The following is a 17,436-nucleotide window of genomic DNA, read 5'->3' on the forward strand; positions in this document are numbered from 1 at the left end:
TAATCACTGAAGCTGAAGGTACGAAATTCTGATTATCCTTTCTGAGTAGTTGGTTAATGGTAACTAACAATCACCCAACACTACAATCATACGTTTAGAGTAAGAGAAAAACATTTCCAGAAAGTAAGGGAAGGTGGTATGAGCATTTGATAAAATGCTGCATAGAAGAGCATCTGAGATGACTTCTTACGCTTTTCTCATGTTTTTTCACTGCTCAGATATTTTTATGTCTTATTTGCCTATGCTGTGGACATCATGATGTTATGAGAATTATTTGGTATATTTGAAGTAAGTCCTTGTATTTGTGTAAAAGATATTTTGATCCTTAAGTTAGGATGTTGACTTTAAAGTAGATTTTGCTACATAAGTTATTTGGCCAAATAATAGATCTTTGAGTATTAAGAGATGTCTTTGTTATGGAGAACTTGGAAAATAAGGCATTTACAAATTATCTGAGGGGACGAAGAACCTGAACTTATGGGAGTAAAGAGCTGAAATTCAGTGCTAACTTTTCCTGAAATTGTTCATTCACTCTAAAGGAGTGAATACTAATATATAAAGGCTTGGTGATTCAAAGATATCCCTGTGCAGGAAAACTGTTTCAAAATATCTTCTTAGGCTTTTTTCATAAAATTTGCAACTTTTAATAAATAGGATGTAGATATATTCCAGGTCAACTGTAGATTCCTGAACTTTATTATGAAGTGGTTTCAGCATCACTTCAGTAATGTGTTTAAGTACATAAAAGTACATGATTTGGGGTAGATCTGTGTAAGAAACTAATGTAGTAATATTTGAGTTCAAATGCTTACGAGACATTTTTAGATAGAACTGCATGAAATTGCAGTTTCTGTATTTCAGTAAAGGTCAAGTATTAACAATTTCATACGATTCAACCTGGGCTCCCCAGGTGGCACTAGTAGTAAAGAATCCGCCTGCCAGTGCAAGAGGCACAAGAAACCGTAGGTGTGATCCTCTGGTTCGAGAAGACCCCCTGGAGAAGGAGATGGCGACTCACTCCAGTACTCTCTGCTGGAGAATCCCCGTGGACAGTGGAGCCCCCGGGCCACAGTTCATGGGGTCACAAAGAGTCAGACACGACTGAAGTGACTTAGCACACATGCACGCAGTCTGGTAAAATGGTTTCTTTAAAACCCCATCCACAAATAGTCCCTGAATTGCTGACCTTTTATTACTAATGTATATTGTAGCATGAGCCAGACAGTTGCTAGACGATTGTTATAGACAACTAAGCATAAAATTTCATCACGCAGGCAAAAGATTTAAATGAACTAAGGCTATAATAACGTAACCTGTTTATAAAGCAGCTTTATTTTGTTTAATAAGTGAGTTGAGCACCTATCCAAGAAATCTTGCCTTCAAGATGGGTAATCTGCTTGCTGAGTATTAAATACCAGATAGTGTGCTAGAGTACTTTATCTCATTCATCCCTTCAAAACTTCTGTAAAACAGGCATTTCTATTTTAGAGTGAGGAAATAACCTAGGACGTAATGGGTCTAACTGGATTAAAAGTGAGACCCCACTATGATCATTTTGAGGGAGGAACATATTCATCGTCCTTATTTCACGTTGCTGTGTTTGAGCATTTGAGTTGTATGCTCAAGTTTGTATTTGGTTTTAGTAGCATTTTTGTGTTAATCTATTTTTGTGTAGGAAAGTGGTGAGGGTGGTTCAGAATAGGTACATTTTTAACCTTAAAATAGACTTTTTTGGACTCTTACGTTCTAAGAGGAAATCAGACTGCATAAGTTTCTGGTTTATCTTTTTTTCATTGAACCAGTTAAACAAAAGAACTTGTTAAAGAACTTTGAGACATGGAAAAAAATTCTCTTCCTATCAGACTATACTCGATTGTTAACTACAGTGCCCCATGAGAGTTACAGCAAATGCTTTATGGAAGTTAATCTGACCTATGACAAAGTCATCTGGATAGTTCATTAGTTCAAGTTGCCAGCATTATTTATTTTTCTCAAAAAAACTATGACTCAGTTCTAAGCTAAAGGGGTGTGTGTGCGCGTGTACGCGGTTGTGTCTGACTCTGCGACCTGCTGACTGTATAGCCCACTGTATAGGGGGGTGTGTGTGCGTGTACGCGGTTGTGTCCGACTCTGCAGCCCGCTGACTGTATAGCCCACTAGGCTCCTCTTTGCATGCTTACTTTCACTTGTGGGGTTTTTCGTTTTGTTTTGTCTTGTTTTAGCTATTTGCTTAACTCTGGGATAAGAGTTTCTATAGTTCCTACCCTTCAGAATCACAAGTGTTTAGAATTACTTTTCTCAAATAATGTTGAACATGTGAAGTAAATTGACATAGGCAACCATAAAGGTCTGATCTGAACTTCTCGTCCATCATCTTAAAATTGACTCCTGGCATTCCCTGACTGTCTTGATAAACTTAAAAGTAGTTGTAGTTCAAGTTTCAGAAGCAAATTGGCAAAGTGTTTATCAAGGCACTTTTTTGTATAACGTAATAGATGTACAGCACAATAATTCAATGTGTATAGTACAAAATGATTACTCTTAAGGACAATTCTTTATTGATACTTTTTTTCTAAACTGGAGTGAATCTAAACTCACATTTCTAAACGGTTGAGTGTTTTCTGAAGTGCATTATTTTGACCATGTGGTAAAGGCAAATATTTGTCTTGTCGTCTTGCTGAAGTATATTCCCTGCCTTTTTCTTTGAAGTCCATTATTGTCTCATGTGTGCTCAGTCACTAAGTCGTGTCCGACTCTTTGTGACTCCATGGATGTAGCTTGCCAGGCTCCTCTGTCCATGTAATTTCTCAGGCAGGAATACTGGAGTGAGTTGCCATTTTCCTCCTCCAGGGGATCTCACAGGGTCTATAAATCCCTATGCTGTAGGAATTTACATACTGGTATATAGAGATAAGGCTGTATCATAAATTTTTTAAAAACTTGTAAAGAAGCAGCTTTGTTTTCTTACAATATTATCCGTATGGGTTATACACAAGTCCTGGTAGGGCTAACGCTTCGGGAATTAAGGCCAAATGGAATTGTGGAAACTGTATTTTGCTATGTGCAAAACACTTTTCTACCTAGAAAGATGATTGTTTCAGAGTTATACTCAATGCTGAGTAAAAGACAAGGTGTTGAGTATAGGGATAAGGAGATCAAACCAAAAAGGATACTTACCTAGTCCCATGAGAGATTTTAAGGAGAAAATTAGGTCATTGGGTAGTGGTGGTTCAGAAAGAACAGTATTTAAGAAGGTAGACAGTGATTAAGATAGGACCTGTAAGATGGTCTAAAAATTCAGCAATAATGTGAATGTTGAAAACTGCCCTAAGTTCTTAACCTAGGAAAAGGATCGGATTACAACATTTTCATTTTGTAGGACAGCTTTTGTTCATGTACAGGCACACCTTGAAGATAATGAGGGTTTGGTTCCAGATGACTAAAATAAAGCGAATATCACAATAAAGCAAAGTCACACATTTTTTATTTTTGGTTTCCCATTGCACATAAAAGTTACATTTACTATAGTCTGTTAAGTGTATAGTAGCATTGTTTTTTTTTTTAATGTACATAGTTTCATTTAAAAATACTGTATTACTAAAAAACACTAATCATCTGAACCTTGAGCACGTTGTAATCTTTTTTTTTTTAACTGACAGAGGATTTGAAATAATGCAAGAAATTATCAAAATATGGTACAAAGAAAATGAGCAAGTGCTTTTAGAAAAAGGGCCCAGATAGCCGCAAACCTTCAATTTGTTTAAAAACAAAGCACCCTCCCAACCTCCACACAGTATCCATGAAGCATACAACAAAACAAGGTGTGCCTGTGATAAAAATTCATCTCTCTGTGTGTGTATGCTTTCATGAATCCTTAGCCAAGATGATTGTTGTGGTATGTGTCCATAAAATAACTATACCTAGTGTGTCCCAGGAACTGGGCTAGGGTTGATTATGTTTTCTTTGCTCATGGAATGTATTGTTGATGTAAATTGTGATTATATATGTCCCTTAAAGCATGGTGTGAAAAGAACAAAGCAGATGACTCTCTCTGTTATGGCCTTATGACCCAGCATTTTCTATCTTGGTGTAGGAACTTAGTGATTTGGCCCGTGACCCTCCAGCACAATGTTCTGCAGGTCCAGTTGGGGATGATAGTAAGTAATTTTCAAGTTGCTTTTTATCATTAGTTTCAAAAACGCTTGTGTATTTTTAGACAATAACAAGAGTATTTTCTTTTTCTAGTGTTTCATTGGCAAGCCACAATTATGGGACCTGTAAGTACTGATAATTAAAAGCAAAAACTTAATTAAAAATGCAGCATTAATCTAGTTTGTAATTTTTAACTAACTCTTTATAGCTTTATTTCATTACATTGTAATTCTATTTGGGATATGCCATAATTGTATTGCTTTTGAAAGAAACTAGTCATTTGTTAAGTACAGTATAAATGTCTGCCCCTGGGTTATATGTTTAGCATTTCTGTGACCTGTCAAATATCTCTTCTAATTTTCCCTCATAGCAATGTAAAGCATTGTCACAGAGCTTCCCGATTTACAGAGCCAATTAGTTTTCTGACCATATCATGGTGTTACTCAGACTCTGAGCGTGTAACTGCCTAAAATCTAGCTTAATTGTATTATTTTGATATTTTGAGTTTTTATAGAACTTGAGTTTCATATAAAATTTGAATATTTTTAGGTAGAAAGTGATATTTTGAATACAGCAAAATTCCTTTCTATCCTGGGTAGATAAGAAACTGTATTGCTGGATAATTGAATGTTCAGAATTATGGATACCATCTAAGAATTTCACAGAATTAGAGCGCAGTAAAACATCTTGGGGTAAGACTGTATCTTGCACAATACTTAACGTTTTTTTTTTAACTTGGAAGGCACGTGAGGGTTTCTGTTTTGAGTTGTGTGTTTGTTACTGAATTTTCTGCTTTCTTACCCCTTTTGGTATTTTAATTTCAACGTAAATGGCAATAATGTACTAGGTGAGATAATAGTAAGTAGTTCATAATTTAGAGGAAATACCCTTGAAAAGTTAGCTAGAGGGTGGATTGGATTAGCACATGTTTATTTAACAGTTCTAATTATAAATAAGATGGAAGGGGGCATTTTTAATAGTTTAAAGTACATCTGGATTATCCTAATGAAAACTACAGAGTCAGGATTGTTTCCCAGTTACCTCCAGGTATATTTTTACTGTTTGAAGTGCTTGCTTTTGTCTAATTGGTAACAAAACTGTGATCTGCCACCGCACTGTGCTTCCTACCCCCTTTAAATATACGTATTTATGTAACTCATGGCTGACCCAGTTTGACAGTGTTATATTTTTTATCCACACCACATGACTTGTGGGATTTTACGGCTTCCCCAGCCAGGGATCGAACCTGTGCCTCACTGCAGTGGAAGTACTGTGTCTTACCACTGAACCACCAGAGAATTCCTGACCCACACAATGTTTCAAAAGTTGACAGTCTTTGCATAAAAACCTCCTGACTAGGCTTAGGATGGAATAGCAACTGCTGCTTTTTTTTCAGATGAGATGTGTGTATCTGCCACAGTTTCTACCAAATCCACTTCAGCACTTAGATTTGCAACTTGTAGAATTTTCCCATTATAGATCACCAGTTTTCAAAGCACAGAATTCAGTACAATGCCTTGCCATATCTGAACCAAATAAAACTCATCTTTGATTCAGAGGTGCTTTAAGATACTCTTATGAAAATGAGTTGTCAGTACTAATAAAGCATGAAAGCATTGGTGGTCAAGACTTGTGATTGGATGGTGCGTGTAATAAACCAATTCTTTTAAACCAGTGTAAAGTTTTTCTGCTTGGTTTTTGAAACTGGTTTTTTATTTATTCCTTTCCAAAAGTTCACCTTTAGTAAATCAAAGTGAAGCATAATTGAGGAGCTCATTAGTAGTCTTCCAGAGAACAGGAGATTGCTTATCCTGAAAAAATTTTTGGTTTAATTTGCTTTTATTTTCAGGAAACATTTTTCATTTATTTCATATATATATATTTCAGATTATGGCTATTCTTTGCTAATTTTTTTCTAGCAACCTGTTAGTATAAAGGATAGCAATTTTATTCTTTCAAAAACACATACTTTATTTTCAGAACTCTACCCCTGATTAACAAGAGCAAAAATGATACTTACACCATAATAGCATAGTTCTGCTTTAGTGACATTAGCCTCTGAACTGGTTTTCTGAGGAAGTTAATTCCATTGTTGGATAATTTCAGGAAAGAATCAAAAGTTATAAAAACTCCCCCAAAATGCAGGTTTTAATTGTGCTTCATAAGTAAGCACCTAAGTTTCGAAGTCAGCTTGTACATGGTTAACAGTTACCCTTACTATTAAGTATATCAATAAAACAAACCATGTTACTTTGACTTTTGACTGCATCTTTGTGACAAAACATCACAGTTTGATTAGATAATTTTATTTTGTTAGTAGAGTTACTATTGGATTTTGGTGGATTTTAGTAAGGAAGTACTCTTGATGATTGAGCAAAAAGCGCATGATTCTTAAAACCTGTGTGCTACCTTATTCTTTCTGAAGACAAGATGCTTTGGATCACCTATGCTGATAAAAAATAAAGCTTTGAAAGAATTGGCAGACCAGTGCTAGTTACATGGTGTTTAAATTTTGTTGATTATTTTGTACTAAGGAAATTTCCGTAACAAATTGATGCAGTGAGAAGAAGCTTAATTTCCTTACCTATTTCTGATATTTATGTGCTTGACTTTTTAAAATTGGAAATGGAGCCATTAGAAGGAATTTTGAAATTATTTTGAGAACCACACCAATTTCCATTCCACCTAATCTAAGATAAATAGCCATTCACATACTGTGTGTGTGAATAATTATTGACAGCCTGAGCAGAATCAGCTACAAAAACTATACGAAGTAAAATATTTGGTCCATATGAAATGTTATATTGTTAAACAAGGGTGAATTTTTCAGTTTATGTTGACTGTTACATTTTCCCTGCAAAGACTAATAATACATGAAAACTTACCTTTAGTACCTTACTCTTTAAGGAGCTGTATAGTGTAAGAGGAAAATTAAATGTTAAATTTTTGTTGAATAATAGTAACTATACAGAGCAAGGTATTTTAAAAGGGCAGCCAGCAGTTTGGACTCAAGGGAGGACTGTATTATTTACCTTTTAAAAAACATTTAAGCATAAGATGGACCCTGCAGTATAGGTAGGTTCCTGTGGGTAAGGAAGAATATTCCAAGTGTAGGGGAAAGAAATATGAGAAAAAGGAAATGTGAAGCATTATTTACTGTGCAGTAAGAAATATATTCTGGAGAGGAGGTGAAAGATGAGACTAGATTGTTGGAAACCGTATTAAAGCACAGGAATTTGAACTTCAGTCTTGGCAAGCTGTGCTTGATTTCAAGCTGGTGTTAACTTTTATCTTGAAAAGACCACTTGAGCATTAGGGTGAGGCGTAAATTGGAGGGAAAAACCAGAGTGAAGGCAGGAACACCAGTAGTAAACCATTGCCATAATGTAGACAAAAGTTAGTAAGATTTTGAACTAAAGCAGTGGATATAAAGGAGAGGAATCCAGTTCAGAAGACTTAAGGATTTTTGAGATTTGGTATCTACTATGAGAAGATGGGAAAGAATCAGTGATGAGATCCTAGTTTGTGGCTTAACTGTTGTGGTTTCAGTTTTTGAGACATCTGAGTAGAACATATTCAATAGGCATTTGAATATATGTCCTCGAAGGAATAACTAAAGATAGATCCTAGAATTACCAAAATAAGTATGGGACAGGAGATAGAAGGAGAATATCAGTATATCATAGCTGCCTTAGGGGAAGAGTACAGACAGACATTGAGGAAGGAGCAGTTTGGACTAATTGTAGCAAAACCAGGGTAGAAGGTTTCTAAAGAAGAGATCCATTATGTATTCTTCATTTCTAAGATTGGCTCAGTTTGTTTATCAAAGTATTCCTTTTTGTTTTTCTTGGTATATTTGTTTGATTCATGGTAAATTCAAATGTAGAGCCTTAGTTTTTAGGTGACATCATTTGGTTACCTTTAGATCATGTATTGTTTTTACCAGTTTTTCCTCTTTGCTGGAGTTCTGATGTTAATTTGTAACAATGAAATATTTTCATTCTATAAGTTTTTTTCTTGAACAAGTGAGATGAAATTTGATTTTTGACTAAATCTATTAGACTACCTTTAAGAAGCAGTCAGATGTAGTGCTTGATTGTATGAAACTTGGAATGAAAGCGTAAACAAAATTTTTGGAATTGAGCTTAATGAAAACATGTTTTCATTAAAACAGTTTACCCTTAAATTGTTAACTGTACTTGGTAAAAACATTATCTTTCATATGAGCCTATTTTATAAAAGTGTGTGCTATTTGAAGCCTCTATTTCCAGTTAATAGTCATATTATTTAACAATGATAATTAATTTGGATTACATTCTTGTGTCTTTGATTTTTCTATAGTTCTCAGATGCTGTTTTGCAGTCTTAATTTTCTTGAATTAGAGTTTTGTAGGCATTATGAAACAGAGGGACTTGGAAGTAGGAAAGACATTTAAATAGTAGCTCTCCCATTAAATAGTATGTATCTTTTAACTTGATCATCAGTAAACTGACCATTCTCCTTTAAACCCCAGGTATATACCCTTGTTCATTTCTTCATAATAGCTATAAAATCTCACTGTATGTCTCTGCCATATTGTAGACTTAGCAAGATGAGAAATTATTCTGTGTCCCTTTCACTTACCTAGTAAATAGAATGGAGTTAGTAATTCAACTGATGTTTCATAATTTTACAGAGGGATGGGATTAAATGAGCTGTACTATAGTGTCAGCCCTGTGAAGGTTATTTGCCTCACATAAGGAGTGGGCATAGTACAATAAAAGGTTCATTTAAAAAAAAAAAATGGTTCATAATAGCACTGTATACATCCTCACTCGAATGGAGAGGAATCGGTATTGATAATTCAATTACTGCAGATTTTCAAACACATTTCCATGTTGACTCTGCATATCCAGAGGCAATTATGCAATTCCATTTTTTTGGAAAAACTCTTTGACCTTAAAATCCTTGACCACATCACCTTTTCATTCTTTGATATGTTGGTTTTCAGAAGACCTGGGTTTGAATCCTGGTTTTATCATGAACAAATTGTATAGTTCACTAAGTTACTTTAAGTCCTATTTTATTTACTCATGAAACAGCAACAGTGATATCTTTTTCTTGGTATTGGTTAAATTAAATGTGGAATACTAGTAAGTTTCTCCCAAATGTTACTTCATACTGTTACATAATGTTTATTTACTGAGGAGTTTTTCATACTCAAATTACAATGAGTAAAACATTTAAGGAGAAAAAGTACTGCTGTAGCTTGAAATTTTTTGTATCTTCTGTTTCAAGTGTGCAAAGCAAACATCCCAAGTTTTCCAAATCTAGTAATTTTGTGTATTGACTTCTGTAAAGAATTTAGTGGTGTGATTTTGAAGAAAAGACTGTCATGGTCTTATTAAATGAGGATTTTGAGGGGCCAATTGGGAACTAAACTTCTTAGAAACTTCCTTTGTTTCTACTCTACTTCCCCTATTGAAGGGAGTTATGTTTACCTACAAGAGATAAATTTCTGGTTTGTCAGTGACCAGAATAGCCTGTTAAGGTACAAAGTTGTTTGTATATATATGACTGTCATTAGAAGAAATACTCAACAAATAGATGTAAGCTTTCAGATTATAATTTGATACATTATTATGTAGACTTCATTGTTAACTGTACTTTATGAGAACTAGGATCTAGAACCTTGTGTTTCTGAATAGTTTCTGTAAAATTCTTTGACTTCATGTAAAATACGATCTAAATTATGATTTCTTAAATTCTATAGTAAATATTGTGATTTTTCACTAATAAGAACTTTATTGTGGAATAATTTAGACTATTTTCTTGTAAATAGGTAATTTGCTTCATATCAGAGAAATGCTTAGAAAATAAATGTCAACATGAATTATTTAGCAGTCATTTTAAATAGCAGAGTTAAGCATATTTTTCTTTTTACAGAATGACAGCCCATATCAAGGCGGTGTATTCTTTTTGACAATTCATTTTCCTACAGACTACCCCTTCAAACCACCTAAGGCAAGTATTCCCCCCACCCCAAAATCTGTGAGTATAGATTTGTATTTTATTCCAGAGGAATAGAACATTCCTAGACATTAGGGTTCTGCATAAGTTAAGGCTAAACTAGTATAAATGTATAATGAATAAGAATAATTGGGGCTTGAATGTATATACTGAATTAAATCACTGATGTTGAATGCTAACTGTTAGCATTTAGTTAAAAGAAGAGATAGATCTGGGTTTGAACTTTGTAACTGGAGGTAAGAATTGCCTTATCCTTTATGTTGCAAGGCTCAAATATATCATGTGAAAGCATTTTTCCCACTTCATTGTGCTTATACAGATTTGGATCAGTAACTCTAGTGTCTTAAAATACTAGCCTTCCAGACACTCAGCTTCATTATGCATTTTCATGTGATGCTAAAAAATATACCAATTTGTGTTGGAATTTAAGACTGATATATTTTGGGCTTTGAGTTTGCACATATAAACTATCTTCACAATTATGTTACAGGTACAATATGACAGTTACTTTAAATGAAAATACTTTTGTGATGTTCAAATTGTGCTTTATATACAGTTGGAAATGGAGGTTCTAATACATGCTTTTGTACCTTGATGCCTTAAATGAGCTAATTTGTATGCTTTGGTCTACATCAGAAAGTCTCTAATTTGTTAGTGAATCCTAAATTCCCTTCAAGTTGCTCCTTTGATACTCATGCTATGGTAGGGCCAAAGTTAACCTTTGAAACTACCTACCATATCACTGAAAATAAGCTTTTGCCACATGGTTACATTTTCCATTTTAATTAGAAAGAAGAAGCCCCTGAAGGATCTTTGTCAGAATATAGATTCTTTTGTGTGTATAACTTTTAGCTGTTAGATTTTTAAATTTTTTAACTATTTTTAAGTGTAGCTACAGTTTTTTGGCCAAAGTTCACAATGCTTGTTTTTATTTGTGAGAAATAAAGTTGTTTTTTTTTTTTTAGGTTGCATTTACAACAAGAATTTATCATCCAAATATTAACAGTAATGGCAGCATTTGTCTCGATATTCTAAGATCACAGTGGTCTCCTGCTTTAACTATTTCTAAAGGTAAAATACTAGAGGCTTTGATTTTTCAAATAGTTAAAGGAGTTTCATTTTTGAGCTGACTAAGTATTTTTATAATGCCAGCTTTTTGATAAAGATGGGGAAAGGACTTTTAAAGAAACCTTTAGTTAAATGTTCATGTATCTCATGGTAGGTTGTTTCCTGCCTAATAATATTCTAAAATGCATAGTCTTGGGAAAGGTCTCTAGATAAATTCTGCTCTTCTACTTTAATAGGGATTCGTTGTGTGACATCTTTAATAGGTTGTCCAGTTTCCACATTGATGTCCCAGATGGAGATGGAATATCTCTCCATCTCTTTCAAACAACTCTGGTGGCTTTACTATGTCACTTTTACCCCACAAATAAAAATCACCTACTACAAAGCTACTTAATGAGAAGGAAGTCTGCAATTTAGTAATTTTCAGTTTTTGGTGCTGGCTTATTAGCATTCCTTAGTACACAAAATGAGTTTTAAATGTTTCTAATTATGACTATTTCAGATATTTGAGGAGAGCAGCTTACTGGAAGCATTCTCATTTTCTGGCAGAATACTTAATGTAGCATTCCCCAGATTATTTCTTCAAATAGTTAATAGTGTTTTACAAAAAGTTTTATTTTTAGAAGTGTGGTAAATGCAAAGTGAAACAGGTTTTGTTTGTTCATTCATTTGTTAAGGCAGGACAGCTAGCCTTTTATGTCCTTGTACAGTGCATTTGAATCTCCTTAAAGGGACTGTCTAGCATTCCCAAAATTTTATTTGATTAATCAGAAACACTTTTGTGTGGGGAGTGGGGACAATTTGGGTAAATGCTGCTGCTGTTCTTTTAGGTGCAGCATTATTTTAGGCCCATTTTTCACCCCCTTGGATACGTTCGAGTTTCTTTTCAGGTCAGGTTCTCTTAACACCAGGCACCTGGTATGACGAAGACCTTAATATTATTTTCCAGATTTGTTTGGTTTTACCATCATTGGGAATACACTGTAATACTGAACACTGTTTCTGTAATGCAGATTTAGTTTTATTTCTGATCCTGCACTTGAGTTTAAAATTACGTTTTCTATAATAATGTATTTTTTATGGTATTGCTATTATTTTCATCCAAGGATTGTCATAACCACATTCAGCTTTTATATAATAAACTTTTTATAAAACTTTGCACAGTGGCTCATAATTCGTATTCACAATGAATTAGATACATGTTCCAATGATGCCTCACATCTTTTAAGTTAATATTTTGAATAGGTCAGGGTGAGAGCTGTAGCTGAAGAGCTACTCAGTAGTAGATCTTGGTGTTTGCTTGTTTGTTTTTAATTTAACCAAAATTCTTGGATATGGTCTCTACCTTATAAATTCTGGGAGATAAAACCTGTAGTCATTGGGGCAGTTGGGTGTTTTTGTGATACTCCCCCGAGAGTAGGACAGAAAATGGATTATTTTATCAAGCTAAACAGCTAAGCATATATTTCATAGCTGTACTGTTATTCAAAGTCCCCACCACCCCCACCCCCACCCCCCTCCAGCCATTACCAAGAAATTCCACTTCACTATTTCAGAAGGTTAATACAGAGAAGTCCCTGGCGGTTCAGTGGTTAGGACTCCACGCTTCCACTGTAGAGGGTACAGGTTTGGTCCCTGGTCAGGGAACTAAAATCCCTCATTCAATGTGGCATAGCAAAAGAAAAGGTAATATAAATTAAATGGCATCTTTTCACTATCTCAGAATTTCTGAATTTGCCAGATTTTTGTAGCTAGTCAGTAAACTAGCTAACATACATGCTAACAAATACCTATTTTTAGAATCTCTTATCTATCAGGAACTTGTCTTCTATGAATCAGAATCTCTGTAAAACTTTGTCTTAATGGGAATTAAGATAGAAACTCATCCTCTTTTGAGGATTGAGGTGTATATTATAATACTTGTTTTTAAATACTTTTATTCAAATTCCCAGTGGTGGGTAACAGACATTTGTTTTTTTCCAGTTCTTTTATCCATTTGTTCACTGCTATGTGATCCAAACCCAGATGACCCCCTAGTGCCAGAGATTGCACGGATCTATAAAACAGACAGAGATAAGTAAGTATGTAGTAATTTGAGAAAACAATATAAAAAGTGGCTTTTCTTAATGAGTTAGTATTACATGTGTTGCTGTAAATTGTGGCTTGATGCCAAGGAGACTTGACGCTTATTTCTGGTAAGATGGTAGTTGAAATGCACAGAAGCTAGTTATTGAAATGTGATTGGTTTTTTTTTTTATTTCCTAGATTATGTTTTCTTTTTCTCACATGTTCAGCAGTTTGTCACTTTTATGTTTGAGGAAGAAAGGTATTTTTTCTTCACCCCAATCACATTTAAAACAAGAATATTGGTACTGTTGTAAAAATTTGGTCTAAATATTTTATATATTCTTTATGTACAACTTGACCATTATAATTTCCGTATGTTATAATTAATGCTCAGTATACTTGTTCAATTAGGTACAATAGGTTAGCAAGAGAGTGGACAGAGAAATACGCTATGTTGTAGGGTAAGAGGATCTGCACATTATGGTGCGCTTATTTATGGTACTGCCAGCACATGAGTGCTGCATGCGTTAAGGCACTGTATTAACTAACAAAAGGTAACTGATGTGGCAGTTTCTGAAAACTGTACACTTAACTGCTTGATCTCTGTTTAGCGTGAAAGTATACCCAGCAGTCATTATTGCTTGAGAGTATTTTTGCATGGCAAAGCAGAGTTATATAGCACCAGTAAGAAATGAAAATTTTAGTATCTTTTTCAAACTACTATAGTATTTAAATTTTAACTTTAAAAATTGGTATATTTTAAACTTCAATACTATATGGAATGTGGTAACTTAGCTAAAATTTTGCAAAGAGATAATAATGTAAGGGATAAACACTTCTTTAAGCCTCACTATCTATACTAAATATTCATTACTGACAAGCATGCATTAGTGTCAGCTATACTTTGTGGCTACCTGTATGCTAAATGAAACCTTTGTTTTAGAGTGCTGGCTTTATGAGAGGTATCCTTAAGTGAGGTAACCATGAATTTGGAAGAGAAGGAACTTAGAGTTAGAAAAATGGTTGAACTATGTTCAGTTCTCGGTTCGAAATGAAGTTAATATTTTTATAGAGGTCAAACTGTAAATATAAATCAGTTCTCCTATGTCCTTTTAGATATTCCTTTCTTGAGGTTATCACTATAATTTTTGTTTTGGTAAGTAGCCTCTGCACAGGGAGAAATTGATAGCATTTTATCAATATTAGTGATCTTCCTCAGCAGTAAATACCCTTGCTTGTGTATGAATTACCTGTTGATCATTTTAAACAAAGATGCCCCCACTTGTACTCCTCCTAGTTTCATCAGGTCTCAAGTGGGGTTTTTTAATTGCCAATCACCACACTTTAACAGGTGATTTTGATTAACACATATAACTCACAGCCCACCTCCTCTTGAAAATTACTGCTTTTTTATCATCTTCCCCAGTGTCTTAATCTGCCTGTGCTGAAGTCTCAAAGGCATTTTCTCTTGGTAATATCAAGGGTGAAGTAAATTATCATGAAGTCCAGGATTCAGATAAAAATGTTTATTAGTTCATTGCTCAGTCTGGCTTTCATGGGAGTTTGTATAGATCTACAGATAAGTGCACTATGCTGATAATAGGTCCATGGCAAATTGTAAAAGAAAGGTTAAGATTTGTTGAAATGGATACTAATTGTAAAATTTCTAATAGACCGTTAGCTCAGTAGTAGGAGAGAAAAAAGGTCTTTGATTTTTGTAGCCAGTCTATATGTTTACTAAAGTATGACTGTCACTGGATTAGGACACTGTACTGAATGAAGCATAGGGTCTCGTCTTCTACAGTGCTTTGAGTACCAGTGCTTTTTCTTCCTTGTTGGCTTTATCCTAGTCGTAGCCATTTAAAGATGACTCCATGACGAGTCTAGAAGTAAAATACTCTTTCCTTACCTTTTAAGTGTTAAGAATTATTTTAAATTTTTAAATAACATCTTTTTTATTTACAGGTACAACAGAATATCTCGGGAATGGACTCAGAAGTATGCCATGTGATGCTACCTTAAAGTCAGAATAACCTGCATTATAGCTGGAATAAACTTTAAATTACTGTTCCTTTTTTGATTTTCTTATCCGGCTGCTCCCCTATCAGACCTCATCTTTTTTAATTTTATTTTTTGTTTACCTCCCTCCATTCATTCACATGCTCATCTGAGAAGACTTAAGTTCTTCCAGCTTTGGACAATAACTGCTTTTAGAAACTGTAAAGTAGTTACAAGAGAACAGTTGCCCAAGATTCAGAATTTTTAAAAATAATGGAGCATGTGTATTATGTGGCCAATGTCTTCACTCTAACTTGGTTATGAGACTAAAACCATTCCTCACTGCTCTAACATGCTGAAGAATCATCTGAGAGGGAGGGAGATGGATGCTGAGTTGTCACATCAAAGGAAGCAGCATTATTCTAGCAGCATCCATTCTTGTCTAAGCCTTCCACTGTTAGAGATTTGAGGTTACATGATATACTTTATGCTCATAACTGATGTGGCTGGAGAATTGGTATTGAATTTATAGCATCAGCAGAACAGAAAATGTGATGTATTTTATGCATGTCAATAAAGGAATGACCTGTTCTTGTTCTACAGAGAATGGAAATTGGAAGTCAAACACCCTTTGTATTCCAAAATAGGGTCTCAAAACATTTTGTAATTTTCATTTAAATTGTTAGGAGGCTTGGAGCTATTAGTTAATCTATCTTCCAATACACTGTTTAATATAGCACTGAATAAATGATGCAAGTTGTCAATGGATGAGTGATCAACTAATAGCTCTGCTAGTAATTGATTTATTTTTCTTCAATAAAGTTGCATAAACCAATGAGTTAGCTGCCTGGATTAATCAGTATGGGAAACAATCTTTTGTAAACGCAAAGCTGTTTTTTGTATATACTGTTGGGATTTGCCTCATTGTTTGACATCAAAGATGATGTAAAGTTCAAGAGAATGAATATTTTGCCATGTTCAGTTAAAAGTGCGCAGTCTGTTACAGGTTGACACATTGATTGACCTGATTTATGCAGAATTAATAAGCTATTCAGATAGTGTAGCTTTAGTATGCTGCACATGATACTGGCAGCCTGGGAGTTCATAGATGGACTTGGGACCCAGCAGATTTGAAACATGTGTATGGAGTTTAAGAAATTTATTTTCCAGGTGCAACCCCCATCTAACTAAATTTTTTCTTCACCTTGTACGCTTGACAGCTGAAAAGACCATAAATAACATGGGAGTAATAATGGGTCAAAATTTACAAAATAAAGTACTGTTTTGGTGTGGGAGTTGTCATGAGGCTATGTTGAAGTGACTTTAATTATGTGGGATATTGAGTTTTTTTAATGGATTGAATATCCATTAAAATGGATTTGTTCAGCCATTTACATTAATGAGCATTTAAATGCAACAGATACCATTTCAGGTGACTTAACATGAATGAATAAAAGTCAATGCTATTGGATTATTTTTTGTTTGACAAGTGCTATCTGTGCCACTTATGTAACTTCTGTAGTAACAAGGGCATTATCATTCTTCACCCTTTATAATTCTGACCCGATAGTTTTATTACTTTTTCCTAGTTTCTTTGATTGGTCCATTGCTTTCTTATGGTCCTGTATTCAATTTCTAGCACATCTGTGACTTTTCTCCACTTACATATATTTGCACTGCTTACACTTATGTGCAATCTTACTCCTTGTCTGCACACAGATGTGGAAAGCTAGATATAAAATAAATGTTAAAGCTTGATTTTTATAAACATTTTAATATGCAGTTTGGACATGATTTATTGAATTAAGGTTCTTTAAACTGAAAGTGAAATGCATGCCTTCCGAAAATGTTTTGGCTTTGTTGAATCTGTAATAAGCATTTCATTGAGAAATATCAATCCAGTTATACCATTTTCCAATGAGTGAATTTTTCATTCTATCGTTGCTTTAAAAACAACTCAAGGGTACATATCATACTGTTAAAACTGAGTTGGATTCAAAGTACAAATAAGTAAGATACTTCCACAAGGTAAGAAACTTTTTGGCTATTTTTAGGATAATTATGAGATTCCCTCAAAATAATAGCTTTTATAGTAGGCATATCATTTCTTGAAAACCAGCCACAAATAAAACATTTGTCAGA

The 17,436-nt window shown here is 34.3% G+C and overlaps 1 protein-coding gene across 9 annotated transcripts in view; it reads left to right on the forward strand.

Annotated features, from left to right (window-relative positions):
* UBE2D3 (ubiquitin conjugating enzyme E2 D3) overlaps positions 1 to 17,070 on the forward strand; it is a 28,382-nt gene extending 11,312 nt beyond the window's left edge. For 5 of the 9 annotated variants that reach the window (XM_061164310.1, XM_061164311.1, XM_061164308.1 and 2 more), the window contains exons 3-9: positions 4,094 to 4,157; positions 4,228 to 4,277; positions 10,078 to 10,155; positions 11,127 to 11,232; positions 13,213 to 13,306; positions 13,495 to 13,555; positions 15,262 to 17,070. In XM_061164310.1, coding sequence (XP_061020293.1) covers positions 4,094 to 4,157; positions 4,228 to 4,277; positions 10,078 to 10,155; positions 11,127 to 11,232; positions 13,213 to 13,306; positions 13,495 to 13,546 — 444 coding nt within the window. In that variant the 3' untranslated portion in view covers positions 13,547 to 13,555; positions 15,262 to 17,070. Of the gene's footprint in view, positions 1 to 4,093; positions 4,158 to 4,227; positions 4,278 to 10,077; positions 10,156 to 11,126; positions 11,233 to 13,212; positions 13,311 to 13,494; positions 13,556 to 15,261 lie in introns of all 9 variants that reach the window. The other 4 variants (XM_061164314.1, XM_061164316.1, XM_061164313.1 and 1 more) reach the window with 4 other exon arrangements.
* Positions 17,071 to 17,436: the final 366 nt, after the last annotated feature.

The sequence above is a fragment of the Dama dama genome, chromosome 17, assembly GCF_033118175.1.
Source record: "Dama dama isolate Ldn47 chromosome 17, ASM3311817v1, whole genome shotgun sequence".
Taxonomy (NCBI): domain Eukaryota; kingdom Metazoa; phylum Chordata; class Mammalia; order Artiodactyla; family Cervidae; genus Dama; species Dama dama.